This window comes from Equus asinus, unplaced genomic scaffold, assembly GCF_041296235.1.
Source record: "Equus asinus isolate D_3611 breed Donkey unplaced genomic scaffold, EquAss-T2T_v2 contig_1, whole genome shotgun sequence".
In the NCBI taxonomy this organism is placed as follows: Eukaryota; Metazoa; Chordata; class Mammalia; order Perissodactyla; family Equidae; genus Equus; species Equus asinus.
Window position 1 is genome coordinate 1398644 of NW_027224738.1, and position 24597 is coordinate 1423240.

General features: G+C 39.0%; 1 protein-coding gene across 10 annotated transcripts in view; it reads left to right on the plus strand.

Annotated features, from left to right (window-relative positions):
- Nucleotides 1-24597, plus strand: part of LOC139042831 (sodium/hydrogen exchanger 9B2-like) — a 59704-nt gene that overhangs the window by 13844 nt on the left and 21263 nt on the right. For 5 of the 10 annotated variants that reach the window (XR_011499981.1, XR_011499980.1, XM_070503373.1 and 2 more), the window contains exons 2-7: nt 3885-4024; nt 4696-4875; nt 16336-16506; nt 21351-21493; nt 22355-22482; nt 24177-24352. Coding sequence is in view for 8 of the 10 variants with exons in the window: in XM_070503373.1 (XP_070359474.1) it covers nt 21353-21493; nt 22355-22482; nt 24177-24352 (445 nt within the window). In the remaining 2 variants the exon portion in view is untranslated. The remainder of the gene's footprint in view (nt 1-3884; nt 4025-4695; nt 4876-16335; nt 16507-21350; nt 21494-22354; nt 22483-24176; nt 24353-24597) is intronic. The other 5 variants (XM_070503374.1, XM_070503375.1, XM_070503378.1 and 2 more) reach the window with 3 other exon arrangements.

Here is a 24597-nt window from a genome sequence, read left to right on the forward strand (position 1 = left end):
GAACTGGTGAGGAATTAATTGGCTCACCTAACTGAAAGGAGCTGCTTCTAGGTGTACCAACAATATGAGTATTAATCTGGAGCTCTCTCTCTCTCTCTCTCTTTGCATATTCAGAATCTGCTTTGCTCTATGATCATTCTTTGGAAGGCTTTTCTTATATGTCACAAAGATTGTCAACAGCAAGTCTGGGCTTAGCAACTCTAAAAGAAAGCAAGCTCTTTCCCAGTGATTCCAGGAAACACCATAAAGCTGACTCTCATTAGCCAGGTATGAGTCACTTGCTCATGCCTAGAACAGTCAGTGTGACCAGGGAAGGAGCTCCTCATTGTCTAGGCCTGTCCCCCTCTCTGGAACATTGGTGCAGTAGGGGGTTGGGGAGGTGAGGATGACGTGAGCCTCACATGAACCATGGATGGAGACTAGGGGAGCTGTGGATTCCACAAGAGAAAATTAGTGTGCTGTTGCCAAAAAAGGAGGGGAAGAGACACTTGGCAGGACAAAACTGTAAATACTCCTGTGGAAAAGACATTTATCCCCACGTTTTGTACACCTAGATTGCTCTTTTCCATCTCTTTCACTGTCAGCTGTCACTCGTGCTGTTGTCAGTTTGCTTCTTTACAATCTCTTCATTCGTTTGTTTTAATTTATAACGTCTTATCTTCTGAGGGTTTGGAAACCAGATGAGCAGAGTCATTAGAGTTGTTTTCAAAATAAGAGTTAATGGGCTCTGAATGAGGACTGGAGAGCCTCTCTCTGAGTAAGGGGTATAAACTTTCTACTTTTTAATGGATTTCATCACATTTCTTTTGGCCCTTCAAAAGTCATTTCTGGGGGCCAGCCCTGTGGCCGAGTGGTTAAGTTCACACGCTCTGCTTCGGCGGCCCAGGGTTTCGCTGGTTCAGATCCTGGGTGCAGACATGGCACCGCTCATCAGGCCACGCTGAGGCAGCGTCCCACATGCTGCAACTAGAAGGACCCACAACTAAAATATACAACTGTATACTGGGGGGAATCTGGGGAGTTAAAAAGCAGAAAAAAAAAAAAAGATTGGCAACAGTTGGTAGCTCAGGTGCCAGTCTTTAAAAAAAAGTCATTTCTGCATATTTTCTGATTTCTTTGCCAAAACTGCTTTCTTAATAGGTGATATACTATTGTAATTTTAAGATCCAATGACTATGAACAGTAAATGCCATGAACACGGTTGCTTTAAGTAAAAGTTACATTTTTGTGATTTTTCTAAATTTAAGTGGGTTTCTGACGATAGCTTACGTGTTCTTTTGGAAATGAAAACAGCAGAGAATAAACAAAGCTGAGCAGCTGTAAGTTGCTTTACTGGACTTACTAAAAGACTGGCATTTTATTTTACCTTTCCTCTTTGTAATACTGCTCTGATTGCAGATAAGTAGTTTAGCATTCATGGTGGAGTTTAGGGGAGAATAGGGAAATTTTTTTGAAACACAAAACTATGTATTTCCACAAATATCATATACTGTGCAACACACCAAGTTTTGATCATTTATGTTAAAAAGGACCAGAATAACATTAATAAAATAAATTCTCAAAGGCTTCATTTTAGTCAATAGTTTATCTCTACTAGAAATAATCAGTTGTACTTGTTGGCTGTTTAAAAATACTCTTCGTAAGTAGCATAATTGGCTGATTTTGAGAATTTGGTGGAGGTAGTTCTAGTGGCGCTGCCCAAGAGTTTCTATGTAATTCTACTAAAGAAAAAGGTGAAGAAATGACAGTGGTGAGTGTTACATCCACCTAATCAAGAAGCTGGCCTTGACAGAAAGAAGTAAAAAATATGGTCAAAGAAAATCAATGGGCTTAAGTAATAAATTCTTCAAGGTTAATAGGAAAAGCAGAAGGATTCTTAGAGATTTATGATAATTAGAGAGAAGGAATATGAGTGGCTTATAACCAACACTGTTGGATGCTTATCGTGTGCATGGTTGGAACTACTCGTCTCCATTTTGTAGATAAGGAATTAGTTAGAAAGAGGCTAAGCGATTTGGTATATGATGGAGCTGAACTTCAGACCCAGGTTTGTCCAACTCCAGAGCCAGCAGACCTGGTCACTTACTCTGAGATGAAGGGTCATTCTCTACAGAGGGTAAAGGCCAAGCCCCATGGTTTTGGACGTGATATTCCAAATCTCTACCCTCCTCCCCCGTTACTCTCAGCCTCTTCCTACATGCAAAGTGGGAGCAGCAAAGTTTCCCTCACACCCCACTGGCTTTCATGCTTCTATGCCCTTAAGACAAGGGTTTTCTGAGCCCAACATTTTCCTGTCAAAATGCTGTTCTTTCTCATTATGAGTCTAAATTTTGGAGTAAGTTTTTTAATTCAAAAAATTATATATACATATATATAATATGTCATCATATATGCATATGTTTATTATACATAATAAAAATCAAGCTGAAGGTTCTTTGAGATGCCTTTCTGGCTAACACTGTGTTTTGTAAGGAAGAAAAATGGTGGTGGTGATGGTGGTCGTGGTGGAAAGGATATAATTTTCTTTGAAATTTTAAATTCAAACATCTTGGCACTTTGTTAAACAGAAAATGATTCCTTGAGGCAGGAGTCCTGTCTAATTAATCTTTGTCTTTATGGCCTAGCATAGTGCCTGGCACATATTAGGCACTTAAATATGTGTTGAATTAGATTTTCCCTTATCTTACATAATTTTTCCTTTGGTCCTACCTAGGTTTGTAGTTTGTACCTCTACTATAATATTCATCATACATGTTGCATTAGGAATAACTTTGGTTACTAGTAAAAAGAAAACTTGACTAATAGTGGTTTAAACCATTACCTCAAAGCTTGGCAGCCCAAGACTGATGCAGCAACTCAAGGATGTCATCAGGGAACCCACTCCACTTCTGTACTCTCTTTGGTATAAGGCTTTTTATTCTCTTGGTGGAAAGAGGGCTGCTGTCCCCCAGGTAGTGTATCTACATCCAAGGAAGGAGAAAGGGAAATGTTAGAGGTGAAAAGTAAACAGTATGATTCTCAAAAGTCCTTCCCTTATTATTTGGGAATGAAAGCCCTTCCCAGGGACTCCCACTTATGTCTCATTACATAGAGCTGGGACACATGGCTACCTCTAGCTGCAAACATGGCTAAGAATTGGATTATGTGGCTTTTCAGCCTCTATAGCCTGGGCAGCCAGGGGAGAAAAGGTTGAAGTGGGTGTTTACGAAGCCAACCTTGTAGGTCTGCCCTACAAGTTTTTAGTTACTTGGTATAAGTTTATGTTTCCTGGCATACCATAAGCCTATGGAAAACAAAGAATGTGTTTTGGCAATCTTTGAGTTACCCATAATAACCAGCAGGAGACTACCATAGCACTTATAGTGTCTAAGACATTGTGGCTACTCAATCAATGTTGTATTTTTTTACTTTAATTCAGAAATAAGAGCCGGGCAGGAATTAGTGACTCTGGTTTCTCTGAAAATGATGGAGTCCATAGATTTCTCTTTGGTGACTCATTTCCTCTATCAACATTGGAAAATTACCTGGAGCTTTCCTGCTTCATCAAGTTGGCCCATTACAGAGGACAATTTAACAGTAATATTGCCTGGAATGTGTAAAGTATAACTCAAAAAACAGGATGGGAGAGAAATCATGAACATATGATGGTCAACAAGGGCTTTTTTAAGAGAGATAAAAAGGTAGATAAGCAATAGGATAATATATTGTAATCAAAGAAAAGATTAGCAATTGAAAGTTAAGAATAATCTAAAATATCTTAGCCATTCAGAGTTCTAAGGGGAAAAATAAGTACAATTCATTCCTTTAAATGGCTCAAATTGCTGTCTGATTCATTTATTTAAATCCCAAATTGCTATTCTATATCTATACTGTTTCTCCTTCAGAACAGATCTTGTTCCTTTTCCCTCTATCATCTTACTCTTAATTATCAATCATGGAGAATGAAGATAAGACAATTGAACATGAAGATTTGGCACCATCCACAGAGATGAATAACATAGCCTCTACGGATCAAGAAACCCAGGTAAATCTGTGATCAAGTGTAGACCGTCTCAACCATTTCCTTAAGGAAGGGACTTCCAAATCTATGATAGCAACGTGTCCTCTTTGTTCTCTGTCACTCAGTTAACAATTCTCCCATTCTTAATCCCCAAGCTTGTACAGTAGGTGTGACTACCAATTTTCCCAGTCATTTTAGCAGCTAGCCCTACATAAAACTGCAGAAATAGAGAGCCTGTGAAATGCTTTGTGTTCGCAGCCTAAACCCTAGAATGCTTCTGGTTTCTTCCCTCTCTGTTTTTATTGCTTAAATTTAAGTAGATGAATGAATGTGAATTGTTTTTCATCACAGATAGTTATTTTTTTTCTGAACCACTTTGATATATTTACCAACTATTGCTTTGAATCATATCTTAAATAGGCTAATTTTTAAACAGTATTGCAAATGTAATGACATTGTATGTGACTCAGGCATTTATAATGCTACAATAGTGGCTCAGTGGTAAACACCCCTAAGAGAGTTCTTGTTCCAAGCAGTAGCTGATTAGCTAGAAATGAAGCTGTATATTTCCCCTATGAACTGTTACCCTTAATTCTAATAATGGAAATTTTATTCGTGATGTGGTGGCTCAGTGAGTATAAAAATGGACAGCAAATATACAGTTTTAAGTATTTTTTTAATTGCTTTAAACACAGGAGGAGACAGTTATGAACCTCAAAGGTACAGAGGGAAATGAACCAACAGAAGGAAGTAACCTATTGAGTAGCAGTGAAAAAAGGCTGCAGGAAACACCAACTGAATCAACTCATTTGCAAAGACTGAGACAAACATTTGCTTGCCTCCACATGGTTTACTGGATAGAGTGATAACAAATGGTATGTAAATGGTACGGGTGAATTCAGAAAGATGGTAAAAGATGAAGTTGTCATATAATGAAAGATTTCAAATAATATGGTTTAAAGGACAAAAAGAAGTTTATTTCTCTCACACATAAAAACTACTAGGTGGGGTCAGCCAGGTGGTGTACTGGTTAAGTTCACATGCTCCCTTTCAGCAGCCCAGGGTTTCACCATTCGGATCGTGGGTGCAGACGTAGCACCCCTCATCCAGCCATGCTGAGGCAGCGTCCCACACAGCAGAACTAGAAAGATCTTCAACTAGGATATACAACTACGTACTGGGGCTTTGAGGAGGAAAAAAACAAGAAAAAAGAGGAAGATTGGCAACAGATGGTAGCTCAGGGCCAATCTTTCTCACCAAAAAAAGGATACCTTAAAACCATATTTAAAAAAAAAAGAGGGGTCGGCCCCATGGCCGAGAGGTTAAGTTGGCAAGCCCCACTTTGGTGGCCCAGGGTTTCACCAGTTCAGATCCTGGGCGCAGACATGGCACCACTCATCAAGCCACACTGAGCGGCGTCCCACATGCCACAATTAGAAGGACCTACAACTAAAAATACACAACTATGTACCAGGAGGCTTTGGGGAGAAAAAGGAAAAATAAAATCTTAAAGAAAAAAAGGGGAGAGTAGAAACGGGTGGGCTTCCCTTCTGAAAAGAAAAAAAAAAGTTACTGGGTGAACAATTCACAATGGTATGTGTCTTTATTCCACACAGTCACTAGGGGCCCAGGCTGAAAAGCTCCACCATCTTCAACATGGAGGGCTTCCAAGAGCACTGTGGTCACCACCATTCCAGCTGTCAGAAAGAGGAAAAGAGCAGAGATCAAGGACCTTTTCCTCTTCTGCGTCAGAGTAATCTCACAGGATTATGTTAGACCTCCAATGAGAAAAGTGATTGAGAAATCAGTTGTAAACAGAAAAGCATTACATAAATGTTGGTTGTTATTACTGTTAAGTAATGCAACTAAGGTTTAAGCCAACACAGCTACACTTCCAAATGTCACATCATTTTATAAGGAAGAATCCTCGTTTGCAATTCAATTTATTCCCATAGAGCTGCTATTACTTAAAACATTTGGGAGGAGTGACGTCAGCAATATGGCTGAGTGAGCTAGTCCCTTCCTCGCTCTCCCTTTTGAGTTATAACTAAATGGACACTTACTGACCAACAGAGGAAACCCACACAGCACAACAGGATGCCTGAGAGACACACGCAGCTATAAATCTGAGGGTGGGTGGACTGGCCCCCCAGGAAGTGATGGAGACAGGTGAGCACACCCTGTTCTCCCCGCTAACCCTGTGCATGCAACACGAACACTCCAACCTGGTGCAAGCACCTGGAAAGTGGGAACACGCAGCAGGGCAACCATAAGAGGAGGCGGCGGTAACCCTTAGCCTGCACTCGTGGTTGATCTCCCAGCGGAGAGAGGGAGCCCACCACACCCCTGTGCGGTAAAGGAGCAGCCATAGCCCAGGTCCCAGCAGGGAAGCCCTGACCACCAAGCTCAGCAGCCCCACGGACTGCAGATCGTAAACAGGGACCTCAGCAGATTTCCAAGCTGGGGCAAATACTTCGCAGGTGTGCATGAATGCTCACAGTGCAGCTGTGCTCCCAAAGAGGTAACCAGTCCAGGCAACGGTGGGAATAGGTGTGGCAGCTTTGAACCCACATGCACTTACTTTCCTGGCGGGGAGGGGGAGCCCACCATGCCCCAGGGCTGTCAAGGAGCAGCCATAGCTCAGGTCTCTGCCTGGAAGCCCTGCCCACCAAGCTCAGTAGCACCATGGACTGTGGATCATAAGGGACCTCAGCAGATTTTTGTGCTGGGACAAACACTTCCAGGCACACATGAGTGCTCCCAAAGAGGGAACATGTCCCAGGCAGCTGTGGGAATAGGTGAGGTAGCTTTGAGCCCACTGGTGATCACTTTCCGGTGGAGAGGGGGAGCTCAGAGTGCCCCTGAGGCACCAAAGAGTGGCCCTAGCCTAGTGAGGAAGCCCCGCCTGACAAGGACAGTCCACACAAGTGCCTGAATGCATCCCAGGCTGGGGCAAGCACCCATAATACCCCCACAGCTTCCAGCAGATGGGGTACGGCCAGAAACACTACTCCTGCTCCCCGCTAGCGGTAACAGGGGGAATCTGCATCCTAAGAATACCACAAATGCCACAACAAAAGATTAGTTCATCAAACACCATGAGAAACTGCAGCAACAATTCAGACCAGGAGGAAAATGACAATTCTCCAGAAACCAACATGGAAGATACAGAAATATACAAGCTAAATGACCGAGAATTCAAAATAGCCATCATAAGGAAACTCAACGATTTACAAGAAAACACAGAAAGACAGTTCAAGGAGCCCAGCAACAAAATGGATCTCTTCACCAAAGAGATTAAAACTATAAAAAAAATCAAGCAGAAATTCTGGATATGAAAAACACAAATAATAATCTAGAATCATTAAGAAATAGAATTGATCTTATGGAGGAAAGAATTAGTCTTCTTGAGGATAAAAATGTAAAAATTCTACAGGTGGAGGAGGAGACAGAACTAAGATTTTTTCAAAATGAAGGAATTCTTCAAGAAATATCTGACTCAATTAGGAAAAGCAACATAAGGATTATAGGTATCCCAGAGGGAGAAGGGAGGGAGAAAGAAGCAGAGAGCTTATTCAAAGAAATAATTGCTGAGAACTTCCCAAACATGGGGATGGTTTCAGATTTACAGATAAACGAAGTTAATCGTATGCGCAACTTTATCAATGTGAAAAGACCCTCTCCAAGGCATATAATAGTAAAAACGGCAAAAGTTTGGGATAAACAAAGAATATTAGGAGCAGCAAGGTACAAGAAGATAACCTACAGAGGAAACCCCGTCAGGCTTTCAGCAGATTTCTCAGCAGAAACCTCACAGGCTAGGAGAGAATGGAATAATATATTCAAAATACTGAAAGACAAAAACTTTCAGCCAAGAATACTCTATCCAGCAAAACTTTTCCTCAGATACAATAGAGAAGTGAAAGCTTTCCCGGATGAACAAAAGCTGAGGGAGTTCACTGCCACCAGACCTCCCCTACAAGAAATAATTAAAGATGCCCTCACACTGGCAACAAAAAGGCGAAGGTCTACAAAGCTCTGAGCAAGAAGGTAAATAGACAGACATGATCAGAAACCTGCAGCTCTCTACCAGAATAGGAAGGTAAAAACTCAATTACAACTTAAAAGAGAAAGGGAAAGAAAGCATCAGAAGCAATGATAAACACTTCAACTTAGCCACAAACTCAGGAAATTAAAAACAGAACATTGTGTAACAGCAATTACCCAGAAGGGGAGAGGAAATGGAAGGAACTTGCTTAGGTTAATGGCGATAAGAGGCTATGAGAAAATGGACTGTCTCATCTCCAATATCTTTCATACAATCCTCACGGTAACCACTAAACAAAAAAATCAGAGCAAAACCACAATTCACAAAGAGAGAGAACTGAGAAATCCCTCTTGGAAAACCAACAAAATGAAATGGCAGTCAGAAATGCAAAGGAAGAGAAACAGTGGAATCATAGAACAACTAGAAAACGAGATAAAATGGCAGCATTAAGCCCTCATATAACAATAATCTCTCTAAATGTAAATAGACTGAACTCTCCAATCAAAAGACATAGAGCAGCTGGATGGATTAAAAAACAAGACCCAACAATATGCTCCCTCCAGGAAACGCACCTCAGCTACAAAGACAAACATAGGCTTAGAGTGAAGGGATGGAAGACAATACTTCAAGCTAATGGCCAACAAAAGAAAGCAGGGGTTGCCATACTTTTTATCAGACAAGGCAGACTTCAAGTTAGAAAAGACAATGAGAGACAAGGAGGGGCAGTATTTAACGATAAAAGGGAAATTCCATCGAGAGGACATAACACTTATTAATATATATGCACCTAGCACAGGGTCACCAAAGTACATAAAGCGATTATTAACAGACCTACAGGGAGAAATTAAGAGCAACACAATCACAGTAGGGGACCGCAGCACCACACTTACTTCAAGGGACAGATCATCCAGACAGAAATTCAACAAGGAAATTGCAGATTTAAATGAAACACTTGACCAGATGGAGTTAATGGACATATATAGAGCATTCCATCCAAAAACAGCGGAATATACGTTCTTCTCAAGTGCCCATGGAACATTCTCAAAGATAGACCATATGTTGGATAGCAAGGCAGCCTCAATAAATTCAAGAAGATTGAAATCATCCCAACCATCTTTTCTGACCACAATGCTAGGAAGCTAGAAATCAACCACAAGAACAAAACTGGGAAAGTCGGAAATATGTGGACATGCTATTGAACAACCATTGGATCATTGAAGAAATCAAAGAGGAAATTAAAAAATAACTGGAGACAAATGAAAATGAAAATACAACATACCAATTCTTATGGGATGCAGCAAAAGCAGTCATGAGAGGGAAATTCATAGCAACACAGGCCCACTTCAACAAGCAAGAAAAATCTCAAATAAGTAATCTTAACATACAGCTAACAGAGCTAGAAAAAGAAGAACAGATAAAGCCCAAAGTCGGCAGAAGGAGGGAAATAATAAACATCAAAGCAGAAATAAATGAAATATAGACTAAAAAAGCAGTAAAAAGGATTGATGAATCTAACAGCTGGTTCTTTGAGCAGATAAACAAAATTGACAGAACCTTAGCCAGACTCAACAAGAAAAAAAGAGAGAAGGCTCAAATAAATAAAATTAGAAATGAAAGAGAAATTACAACAGATATGGCAGAAATACAAAGGATTATAAGAGACTATTGTGAAAAACTGTATGCCCACAAATTTGATAACCTAGAAGAAATGGATGGATTCCTATACTCATATAACCTCCCAAAACTGAATCAATAAGGAACAGAATCTGAACAGACCAATCACAAGTACAGAGCTTGAAAGAGTAATCATAAACTTCCCAAAAAACAAAAGTCCAAGACCAGATGGCTTCTCTGGAGAATTGTACCAAACATTCAAAGAAGATTTAGTACCTATTCTCCTCAAACTATTCTGAAAAATTGAAGAAGAGGGAACATTTCCTAACACATTCTGTGAGGCCAACATTACCCTGATACCAAAACCAGACAAAGACAACACGAAGAAGGAAAACTACATGCCAATATCACTGATGAACTTAGATGCAAAAATCCTCAACAAAATATTGGCAAACTGAATACAGCAATACATTAAAAGAATCATACACCATGATCAAGTGGGATTCATTCCAGGGACGCAGGGATGCTTCAACATCCATGAATCAATCAGTGTGATACACCACATTAACAAAATGAGGAATAAAAATCACATGATCATCTCAATAGATGCAGAGAAAGCATTTCACAAGAGCCAACATCCATTTATGATAAAAACTCTCAATAAAATGGGTATTAAAGGAAAGTACCTCAACATAATAAAGGCCATATATGACAAACCCACAGCCAACATCATACTCAATGGGGAAAAACTGAAAGACATTCCTCTGAGAACAGGAACGAGACAATGGTGCCCACTCTCACCAATCTTATTCCACATATTACTGGAGGTTTTGGCCAGAGCAGTTAGGCAAGAAAAAGAAAAGGAATCCAAATTGGAAAGGAAGAAGTGAAACTTTCACTATTTGTAGATGATGTGATTCTATATATAGAAAACCCTAAAGAATCCACCAGAAAACTCCTAGAAATAATCAACAACTACAGCAAAGTTGCAGGGTACAAAATCAATTTTAAAAAATCAGTTGCATTCCTATACGCTAACAATGAACTAGCAGGAAAAGAAATCAAGAATACAATCCCATTTACAGCTGCAAGAAAAAGAATAAAATACCTAGAAATAAACTTAACCAAGTAGGTGAAAGATGTGTACACTGAAAACTATAAGTCATTACTGAAAGAAATTGAGGAAGATGTAAAGAAATGGAAAGATTTTCCATGCACATGGGTTGGAAGAAGAAACATAGTCAAAATGTCCATACTACCTAAAGCAATCTACAGATTCAGTGCAATCCCAATCAGAATCCCAATGACATTCTTCACAAAAATAGAACAAAGAATTCAAAAATTTATATGAAACAACAAAAGACCCCAAATAGCCAAAGCAATCCTGAGAAAAAAGAACAAAGCTGGAGGTATCACAACCCTGACTTTAAAACATACTACAAAGCTACAGTAATCAAAACAGCGTGGTAGTGGCACCAAAACAAACAGATCAATGGATCAAAATTGAAAGCCCAGAAATAAAACCACACATCTATGGACAGTTAATCTTTGACAAAGGAGCAAAGAATGGAGAAAGGAAAGTCTCTTCAATAAATGGTGTTGGGAAAACTGGACAGCTACATGCAAGAGAATGAAAGTAGACCATTATCTTTCACCACACACAAAAATTAACTCCAAATGGATTAAAGATTTGAATGTAAGAACTGAAACCGTAAAACCCCTACAAGAAAAAACAGGCAGTACACTCTTTGACTTTGGTCTTAGCCACATCTTTTTGAATACCGTGTCTACTCGGGTAAGGGGAACAAAAGAAAAAGGTAACAAATGGGACTACATCAGACTAAAAAGCTTCTACAAAGCAAAGGAAACCATCAACAAAATGAAAAGACAACCCACCAACTAGGAGAAAATATTTGCAAATCATTTATCAAACAAGGGGTTGATATCCAAAGTACATAAAGAACTCACACACCTCAACAAAAAAAAAAAAACAACCCGATCAAAAAGTGGGCAGAGGATATGAACAGACATTTTCAAAGGTAGATATACAGATGGCCAACAGGCACGTGAAAAGACGCTCAACATCACTAATTGTTAGGGAAATACAAATCAAAACTACAATGAGATATCTCCTTACACCAGTCAGAATGGCTGTAATTGCCAAGACCAAAAACAACAAATGTTGGACAGGATGTAGAGAAAAGGGAACCCTCATCCACTGCTGGCGGGAATGCAAACTGGTGCAGCCACTATGCAAGACAGTATGGAGATTCCTCAAAAAACTAAAAATAGAACTACCATGTGACCCAGCTATGCCACTACTGGGTATCTACCCAAACAACTTGAAATCAACAATCCAAAGTAACATATGCACCCCTGTGTTCATTGCAGCGCTATGCACAATAGCCAAACATGGAAACAATCCAAGTGCCCAACGACCAATGACTGGATAAAGAAGATGTGGTACATATATACAATGGAATACTACTAAGCCATAAAAAGACAAAATCTTCCCATTTGCAACAACATGGATGGACCTGCAGGGTATTATTTGCTAAGCGAAATAAGCCAGACTAAGAAAGACAAACACCATATGATTTCACTTATATGCAGAACATAAACAAACACATGGACAAAGAAAATAGTTCAGTGGTTACCAGGGGAAGGGGGCTGGAGGGTGGGCACGAGATGAAGGGAAGCACTTATGTGGTGACAGACAAGAAATAATGTACAACTGAAATTTCACAATGATGCAAACTATTATGAATCTCAATTTAAAAAAAAAAATATTTGGAAGATTTTTCCTTGAGAATTTATCTCAGCACAATTTTGGATATTGTTAGAGTTGGGGTATATTTGTCTTTTAGGAATGGATTTGGTCTTTGGAGGCAGCCAAACATTAAGCTGATATCAATTTGATTAATAAATGGATGTTCAGATTCAGTAATGCTGTTTTTTGTTCAAAAAAGAAGTGTGTGAATGTACCTGTGTGTGTATGTACGCTCTGAAGCTCACGAAATGAAAATGAAAGACATTTTACCATTCTCAACTGGAACAATGGTATGTTATACTTTAGACTCTGGATATGTTTTTACTGAAATTAGTTAATTTTCTAAACTAGCATGAGAAAAAAATCTCAAACTTTATTTAAAACACATGGAGAAAACCAGGTTCCAAAATGTACACTAGTTCATAAGGCAACAGATAATTTAATACCTTTTCTGTCCTTTTTATTATTTTTTTAAACTTTTACCCTTCAAATTATGGCACATTTCTAGTTAAAACATTTACAGGAAAACTGATACAGATTGACATAGGAAAGGTGTAAATGAACGATGTGGTCTGGAGACTCACTGTTTTGAGTTCTGTAATCGTTGTCCATCAGCTGCCTGAGAAGTGGACTCACGTGTGTGAGCACCTCTTCTCTTGTTTTCTGTACTTCTGTTCCTGAGGCTCACAAGAGGGCTTTCTCCTATACTCCTTCCTGTGCCCATTCAGAATACATAAGTATTTGTCTTAAGAAGTCAATCTTACATGTGAAAAAATGATTTTCCAAAATCATAAATGAGAAGTAAATTATTAACTAAATTAAAGATGATTTAGAGAAACCTTATACACATATATTTACTGTGTATTTAGAACTGAATTTTGAGTATGGGAGAGGAAAGGAAAATTAGAGATTTTTTTTAAAAGTGGTCTTGAAGTAGAAAACTACCTTGCTGAATTTAGTATAAAATCAGGTTCATGCTGTGATACAGTAAAATTTAGTAGCTGGTAATTCCTACTTTCCCATTATACCTTCAATACTGTATAGAAATTTCAGCCCCTATAGCCAACTGGAAAATACTGAAGGCCTTAAGTTATTTATTTCATTGTAACATCATCATAAGCCTAGAAAATCAGGAAGAATTCTGTGAGGATGTAAAAACTGGGGCATTAGATTCAGTCTCTAGCAGTATGGTAGACAAGATTCAGTGAACAATTCTCTCACTTATGCCAAGATGAAAACAGTATTTTAAGTCTTTTTAAATGTACCTTTTTTCTGTGAAGAAAACAGGAAGTCATTGGACACCAAAACCAAACTGAGCAGAGGAGATAAATATGCACTCAAGCTGGCCTTCACCCTGGAGGCTTCTGCAAAACACCTGTGAGCTTGAGAGTCATTCTGAGGCCCTGAGAGCATAGGGGGCTGCGCTGGAGCTGGTCCAGGTGGGCAGAAGTCTCAGGAGCATTCATCCTCCCTCACCCACACAAAGCTGGAGCCCAGCGTGGCAGCTGCAGATGGGGCCTGCACCCACACCTATCTCAACTATGGTGCTGGCTGGGGGAGAGGAGCGTCCCACTAAAAATGTGTAACTCCATGCTGATCTGTGCTCCAAATTCACATAAAAAACACAAGCTGAAAATATATCTAAAAGTGATCCCAGATTGGAAGCTTCTAAGCACATGGTAGAAGCAAATGCAGATCCGATCCAGGAAAACTCACATTCAACCTAAGGCTCCAACAATCCCCAAAGGTAAAGTTCCAAGGAAGAGGTCACTGTCACAACAAATTTTAAAAGATCACAACATGCACAAGGAAACAGAGATTTCAAAAATTTGCATTATCAGAAAATAGAAAATATTTTTGGTATCTGTAAAGAAATTAAAGAGGAGATAGCAAATATAAGTACAAAACAAGGAACTATTTTTAAAAAATAAACAAACATTTTGCTAACGACCAAGTCGAATTTCTAGAAATGAAAGATATAGTACAGTAATTGAAATGTAAAACTCAGTGGATAGATGAAGCAGTGGGTTAAGTGACAAGAGAATTGGTGAACTAGTAAGAGATCTGAAGAGATTATCTAGAATGCAGTTCACACAAAGATGGAAAATGTGAAAATGAGGGCTAGCAACATGGAGAAGAGTATGACTGTCTGATCTTAGTTCCAGAAAAAGAGAATAGAGAATGGAGAAGAGGAAATATTTGAAGAAATGAAGACTGAGAATTTTCCAGAATTAGTGAAAAACTTAAATCCCAAGCAAACCGAAAGGAAGTCATACCTAAATACATCAAACTGAAATTGCAGAAAACCAAAGAAAAGGAAAAAATCTTAAAAACAGCCAAAGAAAAAGAATTCCCTAAAAAAGCAGAAATTAGACGTAAAAGCAGCAATGAAAGCCAGAAAGCCAAAGAGTAATATTTTCAAGGACCTGAGAGAAAGTAACTCTCAACCTAGAATTGTATATGCAGAAAAACTCTGTCTTAAGAATGAAAATGAAGATAATTTCAGACAAAACTAAGACTTTACTACCAACAGAGCCTTAAGAGAAACATAACATGCTTTGCTACAGAGAGTTTCTGTACCATCAATTAGCTCTTATGCGATGGTAAATAGGGAATTGTGTGAGTGCCAGATGGAATTTGCATTTTTGTACATAATTTTTCCTGTCACCTTAGTATTTTTCATCATCAAGCAATAGCAAGTGAATACAAAGTGAATTGAAAACAAAAATCAGATAGATGTTTTCTTACAATTAAAGATAAAGCCTTATCAACTTGAGGACCTTTTAAAAAGCTGAAATCTCTGTGAAAGTGCGTTCTTTTTGGGCAGTTAGTTGCTGGTTTAGGGGCTTCAAAGACTTTTTAAACTTCCCACAATGTTAAGCTATCTAATGAAACCACACGTGGATGAAGAAGCTGACAGTACAGGTGAAGAAGCTGCCAACACTTTTCCCTCAGTTAAAAACAAACAAACCTTTGTTTGATGAATAAGCTACAATCTGCATAAGATTTTGATGGAGCTGCTCTCTATTTAAAGCAAATGCCCTCAAGATTCTACATCTCGGGAAAAAGGAAGTGTGGTTCCAGGGTTTAAGTCTGCAAAGAAGAGACTGACTTTAGATGCGATGTCAGTAGAGATTTAACTGTGCTGATACTGTATTAGAATTGTTACTGTTTTTTAGTGCTTTGGTCACAAGTTTTGAGTTTTGAGTTTTGGGTCGTCTGCTCCAACTCTGTTTTTCCCATAAGTCTTTTTGTTTTCAGTGTCTGATTTTGTAGAACACAAGGTTTTTGAAACAGGGAAACATATTTTGCATTCTAACAGAAATGCCTCTACTAAAGCAAATACTTCAGGTAACCAGATGATTGTCCCAGAGGAAAGGTTTGAGGTGCCACAATGAATGATGGCCCCCCCAAAAAGGTAAGTATCTGAGTAATTCTAAACAAACGTCAACATAGAAGAGAAACAATGATAATGTTTAATTCAAGGCAGAGCTAAAATAGGGGAGTGTGGTTGTTCAAGTATTCTCATGCTCCTGTGAAGAGGTTAAAGATAGTGATTGTTTCTCTTTTTATTAACTACTGATATATTTATAGTAAAATTAAAAAGAATAATAAGGGAATGGTAAAAAGAAAAAAGTTCAAGGTAGTAGTTGTAGCAGTGTGGAAGGCGATGGGGGATGGGATTAAGAGGAACACAGAGGTGCCTTCAAGGCACTGGTAGTATCCTATTTCTTCAGATGGTTGGTAATTACCCAGTTGTTCATATCACTGGTGTTCTTCAAAACTTACACATGGTTGTAAATATTTGTATGTGTATTCAGTATTTATTTTTAAAAACTTTTAGATTATATCAAAACCGACATATGACAACTTATTGATAGAAGTTTTCCTGGTTTATTTCAGTTACCATCCTTGTTCTTCTGTGGGCTGTAGTGTGGTCAATTACTGGCAGTGAATGTCATCCTGGAGGAAACCTATTTGGAATTATAATCCTGTTCTATTGTGCCATCTTTGGAGGGAAACTTTTGGGGCTCATTAAGTTACCTACGTTGCCTCCACTGCCTCCTCTTCTTGGTAAGTACCAAACACTTCCTGTGTCCTTCAGAGTAAATCATATTTTTAAAATAGTAGTTTGGGAAATAAAGGAATAAACTATTTCTGTATTTGCTGTGCTGGCCCTTAAAGCTGATTGTTAAATTGTGATGAGTTTTATGAGCCAGTTGGTAAACAGCAATTTGAAAATTAAATTATATATACTTACAATTAAATAACTTGCATTAAACACAAGAGCAATACTCAAAACCAATCACTTCTTAATTATTTTACTACATTTTCCTCTTATCTCTCCTCTTGAGATTATGGAAATACTATATCACGGTGTGTCACTGCCCATCTGTTCCCAGCTCCACGTTCAATGACGTCAGGTTGGTAGGTTAACATCAGCCCTGGTAGAAGTATCTGTAATACAGAAATCAGCAAATGCTGCAGCCCAGGGCTTAATATGTTGTCAGTCACTCACATCATTGACAAACGAGTGAAGTTCCAACATGTATTACAAAACTATTCTTCCAGAGGCCATGAGAACTGTGCAGATACGACACGTAAAAATTAGTCTTAAAACTAGGTATTATATCTTTAATGTTTCTTTTAAAAATTCCATATTACAAAATTTCAGTGTACTACTTTCAGTATACCACAAAAGACATTTTGTGTCCCTTTCTCACAGATTTATAAATCATTAAGTTTTATTTAAAAACCATGTACCTTTTACACATGCATATTTGCACACATCTCCTTTTTTTATTTCAAAAGATTGGCCCTCGGCTAACATCTGTTGCCAATCTTCTTTTTATTTTTATTTCTTCTTCTCCTCAAGGCCCCCCAGTACATAGTTGTATATTCCAGTTGTCGGTTCTTCCAGTTCCTCTATGTGGGACACCACCTCAGCATGGCCTGATGAGCGGTGCTAGGTCAGTGCACAGGATGCGAACCAGTGAGACCCTGGGCTGCCAAAGCAGAGTGCATGAACTTAACCACTCAGCCACAGGGCCAGACCCCCCCCCCACACACATTTCCTAAGTAAAAATTTTTTTCTATTAGTGAGGACCTCAGGATTGGTTAACATAGACCAAAATTATTTTCTTGTGAATTTGTGGTGAGCAATTGAAACTAAATGTAAAAAGAAGTAGAATTATTTACATCTTACTCTACACTGTTTCTCAATATATTTTTCAATTTAGGTAAAATTCAAGTTATTTCACTTAATTCATATTGTTTATCATGGGTGCTTTTTGTTAAAGTTTTTAATTGAATTATTATGACAATGGGTTGTTTCTAGGCCAGCCCGGTGGTGTAGTGGTTGAGTTCCGTGCACTCTGCTTCAGTGGCCCAGGTTCGTGGGTTCCGGTCCTGGCTGTGGACTACACCCTTGTCAGCTATGCTGTGGTGGCGTCCCACATACAAAATAGGGGAAGCTTGGCACAGATGTTAGCTCAGGGCAAATCTTCCTCACCAAAAAACAAAAGGGGGGCTGTTTCTAAATATGCCTGTGTGCTATGATAAAGGGTTGGCAAACCATCTCTTCTTGTAAATAAGATCTTATTGGAGCACACTCATGCTCATTCATTTACATATTGTCTGTGGCTGCTTTTATACTACAGTGGCAGGGCTGAGAACTTATAACAGACACCATGTGGCCCACAAAGCCTGCAGTGTTTCTTGTATGGCCCTTTACAGAAAATGTTTACTAACCCCTGCATCTAAGTCAGAGCTTCTCACACTTTATTATCCAGAGAATGACCTTGGATCTTGTTAAAATGCAGACTCTAATTCAGTAGGTCTGGGGTGAGGCCTGAGATTCTGCCTTTCTAATAAGCTCAAAGACCACACTTTCCACAGAAAAATCATAAGTTTTCAAACCTGGCTGCACGTAGGAATCATCTGGGAAATTTTTTAAAAAGCTGATGCCTGGGACCCACCCCAGAGATTCTGAACTAATTGAATGGAGTAGCCCTGGGTATCAGAATTTTTAAAAGCTCCCCAGGTGATTCTAATATGCAACCTAAGTTGAGGACTACTGTTCTAGACGCCATGAAAAGGCCCTTTACACCTCATCCTTCTCTTTTCCACTCCATGCCTGTTATTGCAACAAGCAAAATACACATGTTGCAAAATGATAAATCCTTGGGCTTTGTGATTACATGAAATCTCCTGAGGTCACTGAAATCATTCTTAAAAGTCACGTACGTAATGTGTCTTACCATCCCTTTCTATAGTGGTACGCTTGTGACAGAAGTTTACTGGCTCTTAGTGTATTAGGGCCAGTATCTAAAACTGAAACATTATCTGAATCCATAAAGAAGACTTGTTAAGGCAGACATGTGTGGTGATTGCCTATTCCATATTTTTAAAAATTCATTGAAATAATTGCCAGAGATGGAGGATGAAGGAGCATTTTTTATTCCAAAAATGAATGTGAAAACAACTTTCCTAGGACACTGTTTCCTTTGCTGATGGTCTGGGTTGCTGGAAATTTTTTTCAATAATGATTTGCTTCAAAATAACTTGAGAGTAGATGAAATAAGATTGGCCATGTATTGATAATTTTTGCATGTTTTAAAAAATTTCCGTAATAGAAATTAAGGAGGAAAGAAGAATACTCCTTATCAAAGAAGGTATTCTTTTCTCCACACCCAAGGGAAAGGCCCCCCCAGGGGCTCAGAGGCCAGAGGGGGCGCCTTCCTAATCACAGTCAGGTGGCCACATCAACGGAGGCCATCGGCAAACAGAACTGTCTCAGGGAAATTGTTTGTACATTCATCTCAGAAATGAAAAATGCTCCTTCATCCCCTCCAAAACTCCAAAAGAAACTCCTACATATTTGTGAGTTCTTATTAGACTATTATTCCTTTTGATTTCAGGTAGTTGTATGCTATAATCAATTTAGGGCTGGTTTAGATTCACATTTTAAGTTTCAGTAAAGAACTGTTGACAAATTAATGAAATGTAAGGTTAGTGCAGCATTTTTGGCTGGTAATTCATTAATATCTATAAAAATGATATACACTGTACCCTGGAGCCTAACATTTCCACTGCTAAGAATTATCCTATGGATATACTTGCACAAACCTACAAATATGTAAGCTCTATGTGGACAAGGCCCATGTTGGTGTAGCTCGCCTCTGCATTACCAGGGTAGAGTAAGGGTCTGGCATGCAGTTAATAAATACTGTGCTCATTTCAGCACTGTTTGTAATGAAAAGTCTGGAAAGTTCCTTCAAGTCCCTTACTTAGTCCAAAAATTATGGTACTTCCACACAACGAGAAACTATTCCAACTATTAAAAAAAACAAGGCAAATATATATGTGCATCATTGGGAATATGTCCACGATATATTGTTAAGTGGAAAAGAAACAGATTATACAATGGTATTTAAACATGCTCTCATTTGTGTCCAGTGCAAAAGAGCACACGTACACACACACAGAGAAGCATGCTTTAATAGGTAGAGAAACTTTCTGGAAGGGCACAGAAAACTCTGGACAGTGGAAACCTTTGGGGAATGAAGCTGGAAAGTTGCACTTGGGGTAGGACATGTACTGGTCACTTTACATTGTCTGTCATGGTTTAATTTTATCATGAGCAAATATATTATTATTCTTTTAAAAACAGCTATTGTAGGCTGGTTCTTACTTTCAAAAATTCTAGAAAGATCATGACTGCAGAATTCATAACTTCTTCTAGATTAAATGGCAGCAATGAGAAATGCCTGGAAGAGATGCTTCCTTGCCTAATGGTGTCTGGAACAAGTCACAAAAAGCTATACTTGTAATTCATCTCTATTCTCATAGCTTACATATAAAACAACCCAAAGTTAGTAAATTTATTTAGTCCTTTGAAGTGTGGTCCATATAAGGACGTGGTAAGAAAAGAGTCCTGCTGGAGAAGAACGGAGTGTGGACGGCTTGCAGTCTCTGAGGAGAAATCCTTCCCCTATCTGGGCATGTGGTATCAGGGAGGGCAGGATTCTCTGACAAACTACCCGGCTTCCTCAGGCACACTCAACTACTTGCAGTTCCCAGAATGTGTCACACTTTCCCTTCATACCTTGGAAGAAACTGTTATTTCTCCCAGAAACTTCTCAACTTCTCCAGCCCCTTCTTCATTCCCCTTCCCCTTCTTTGGCCCCTGCTGACTCACCCTTCCTTGTCTCAGCTTGTATAAGGCCTCCTCATGCTTCCATAAAATTGAGGTTGCCCCCATAGACTGAAAGCTTGTTGAGGGATAGTACTGAGCCTTTGTTCATTGCAATATCTCTAATACCTACTATAGTGTCGAAAGTACCGAAGGCATTTGATAAATGTTGAATGGCTGAAGGAAAGAAGAGTCACCAGCTGACATGACAGAACAATGTCTATTTCATGATAACTCACTTCTAAGCCTTTGCAAAGCAGGTTATATGTTTTTTATTAAATTATCTGGTTTGAAAATAGGTAAAATAGAGCCCATATAGGTATTGATATTTCAAGTAATCTGGCATGGTAAATAATTTTAGAATCTTTCTGCTGTTTGCATACAAAGAGATGACTGAATTGGGCCTTGTATTAAAACATTTTATATTCAGAATTTGATCATACTTTCTACCCAAATACTACATCCTGTTTCTCTCTTTCAGGTTCAATTATTAATGAATTATTAATTATTCTAATCTTTCATTTTTATCTGCATATTAAAGCCTTTTCTTAGCTCCTGTAATTTTTTTTTTCATTAAAAGTTTGACATAATTTCATCTAAGGACTAAGCATAAAAGAAGTGGTTCCTGGGATTATAATCCTGGGATAGTCTCTTCTACATCTAAAGTACTGAAAATATTTTCTGTATTTGAAAACTAAAGATTTGTTTGATTTCTCCATCCCAGGCATGCTGCTTGCTGGGTTTCTCATCAGAAATATCCCTGTCATCAATGATAACGTACAGATCAAGCAGAAGTGGTCTTCCGCTTTGAGAAGCATAGCACTATCTGTCATATTGGTTCGTGCTGGCCTTGGGCTTGATCCACAGGTGTTGAAGTATAAATTTCTAATTATTGACTTGGAATTTTGTTCTTCCAATATTGCAAGTATTTAGAATGACTGAGCTTTAGGAAATGGATGTGGACACTTTGCACAGCATTCAGAACGACAGAATGAAATTTATTTCATACAGGACTGTCCCCAAAAGATGTTCCCATACTCTCTCTTGGAGAAAGGTGGAGTTACTGTCTATCTAGGGACAGCACCAAGAATAAAGGCTCCCCTTTTCTCTGACAGAGATACAGGCCATAGTTATAAATAAGGGTTGTGAGAGAGAAGACATCATATTTTTGGTGTGGAAAGCCCTATACGAGTGTTTAGGACTAACTATGCTGGCTCAGAAAACTGCCTAGCATACAGAATGAGTCTCAAAGTGTGCTTTTTTCGTGTTTGCTTTTGAAAGCAGGAATGAATGTTCTTGAGGATTGCCTTTACATCAGGTTCATTCTGGGGCCACAAATTATACATATGGCCAACACTGAGACGGTTAGATCAGCTAGTGTGGAGGTTATGAGCACAGACTCTGAAAGCAGCCTGGCCGAGCTCAAACCAAGCTCCACCACTCACTAATTTCATGATCTTGGAGAACAGCTTTAACTTGTGCCTTTTTGGATGAGAAAATCTAAACAATGATGATAATATTATCCCCTGTGTCATAGGTTGCTATGAGGACTAATAAGCCAACTCTAAAACACTTAGAACACTGAAATGTTTGTTAAATAAAACTCATTACCTGGAAAATTCATGATGGATGATCCAGACAGTCTGAACACTGAAGAAAAAGCATTTAATGTCATTCTCTCTGTGTGTCTTTAGAGGGTTATTTTGTATGTCTATTTTTATATTTCAGGCCCTGAGGAAGCTGAAGGGTGTCTGTGTAAGATTAGCCATGGGTCCCTGTCTTGTGGAGGCATGCTCATCTGCTCTTCTTGCCCACTTCCTAATGGGTTTGCCGTGGCAATGGGGATTTATACTGGGGTAATGATTTTTCTTTGTCGTATGAAAATACACACGGACATTTAGGACTTTCTCTGACGCTATACAAGTGAATGCATAATATTTTCATAAGGACATCAGAAAATACAATACAGATATTCCAGCATAATATTATGACTATTAATATACCAGCATATAAACATTATAACTTCAAAATATAGTGTATGTCTTTGTAGGTGCTAACTTTGACAGTTTTATAATAATTTAAACTATTGAGGAAGTAATAGACTTTTATTATGCCTGATTCCATGCCAGTGAGAGATGCCAGATCTCTCCTCAAAGTCCATACAAAGGATAACGAATGCTCAACGGTGATCCACACCTAGCACAGGCCTCCTCCTCCTTTCACCAGGCTCTTATGATTATCTGTTCTGCTGTATTTTCCTCCTGCTGTTAGTTCTTTCTTCTTCTTCTTCTTCTTCTTTTTTTTTTTGGTGAGGAAGATTGGCCCTGAGCTAACATCTGTTCCCAAGCTTCCTCTTTTCTTTTTTTTTCTCCCCAAAGGCCCAGTATATAGTTGTATATCCTAGTTGTAAATCCTTCTAGTTCTTCTATGTGGGATGCCACCACAGCATGGCTTGATGAGCAGTATATAGGTCCACACCAGGATCTGAACCAGCAAACTCTGGGCCGCCGAAGCAGAGCACATGAACTTAACCACTATGCCACTGGGACAGGCCCCGGTTCCTACTTCTAAGATTTAAGAGCCATAAGAAGTAAATAAATATGAAAGTACTTGGTAAGAATTTGGTGTTGGGGCCAGCCCCACGGCTCATGTTGAGGTGGCATTGGCGTCCCATATAGCACAGCCTGAGGCACTCACAACTACAGTCTACAACTATGTACTGGGGGGTTTTGGGGAGAAAAAAGAAAAGATTGGCAACAGATGTTAGCACAGGTGCCAATCTTTAAAAAAAATAATAATAATTTGGTGCTGATAAGTAGGCAAGAAGTAAGAACTACTTACTTCTCATGGTTAACACTCTCGAGCTATACTGCCTAGATTCAAATCTCGGCTCTGACTTTCCAGTATGTGATCTTCGGCAAATTACCTAATCTCTTTGTGCCTCCATTTCCTCATTTGCAAAACAAAGATAATGATTGTAGCTACCTCATAGGGTGGTTGTGAGGATTAAATTAGTTAATATATGTGAAGTGCTTAAAATGGTGTTAGGTACATAGTGAGCTTCATAAATGCTTTCTGCTATCCTACTGCTGCCGTTATCAGTGTCACTGTTACTGTCACTATGGCCTTCCTCTTCTAATCTGTTGTCTGATTTTTACATGCCAGGTCCTGATAGAAGGCCTCGCATCACTGGATTCCAATCCAAAAAGTCCATGGCCGTGTTTTTCAAACCTCATGCCGTGGATGTTTTGTTTAGATAGAAGGCAGATTCCTGGGGCCTCACCCCATTAGGTCTCCCAGACCAGCCGTAAACACAGATTTCAGACAGGCTGCGTAGTCCCAACGCAAGTTGTCCATGGCCACGCTCAGAAGAAGTGTTCTGTAGAACTTGTAGCTGTGCGTGTGTTTCTGTTTGGGACTTCACTGCCTTTGAAAGACTGTAATTGTCTAAAGTGTAACCTCTGAAAGAGTGGAGGTTATTATAATTTCACTAATAATAGTAATAATGAAGAAGATGCTATCATAAATATTTAAAGTGCTGCCTGCTTAGTTTTGTCTTAGGTGCTGTGTCTCCAGCTGTGGTGGTGCCTTCAATGCTCCTTTTGCAGGAAGGGGGCTATGGTGTTGAAAAAGGTGTCCCGACCTTACTCATGGCTGCTGGCAGCTTTGATGACATTCTGGCCACCACTGGCTTCAACACGTGCTTGGGCATGGCCTTTTCCACAGGTAAACTGATCAGTTCATGTGTGCTGTTCTCTTATGCTCTAGCGACATAGATATGATGTTGTGAGTGTGGCATATTTCCTTGATAATTGATTAAGGCAAATTAAAACAGAAAAAGCAACTCCAAGAGTTAGTTCTATACCTAAGGAGAAACCAGTGGCTTCTTGTCTTTACTCCCTTCACCCTCTAAATATAAAATGCTCAAGTACTGTGGTAGGTGCGTGAGGGGGCTTCAAAAGAGCAAAGTC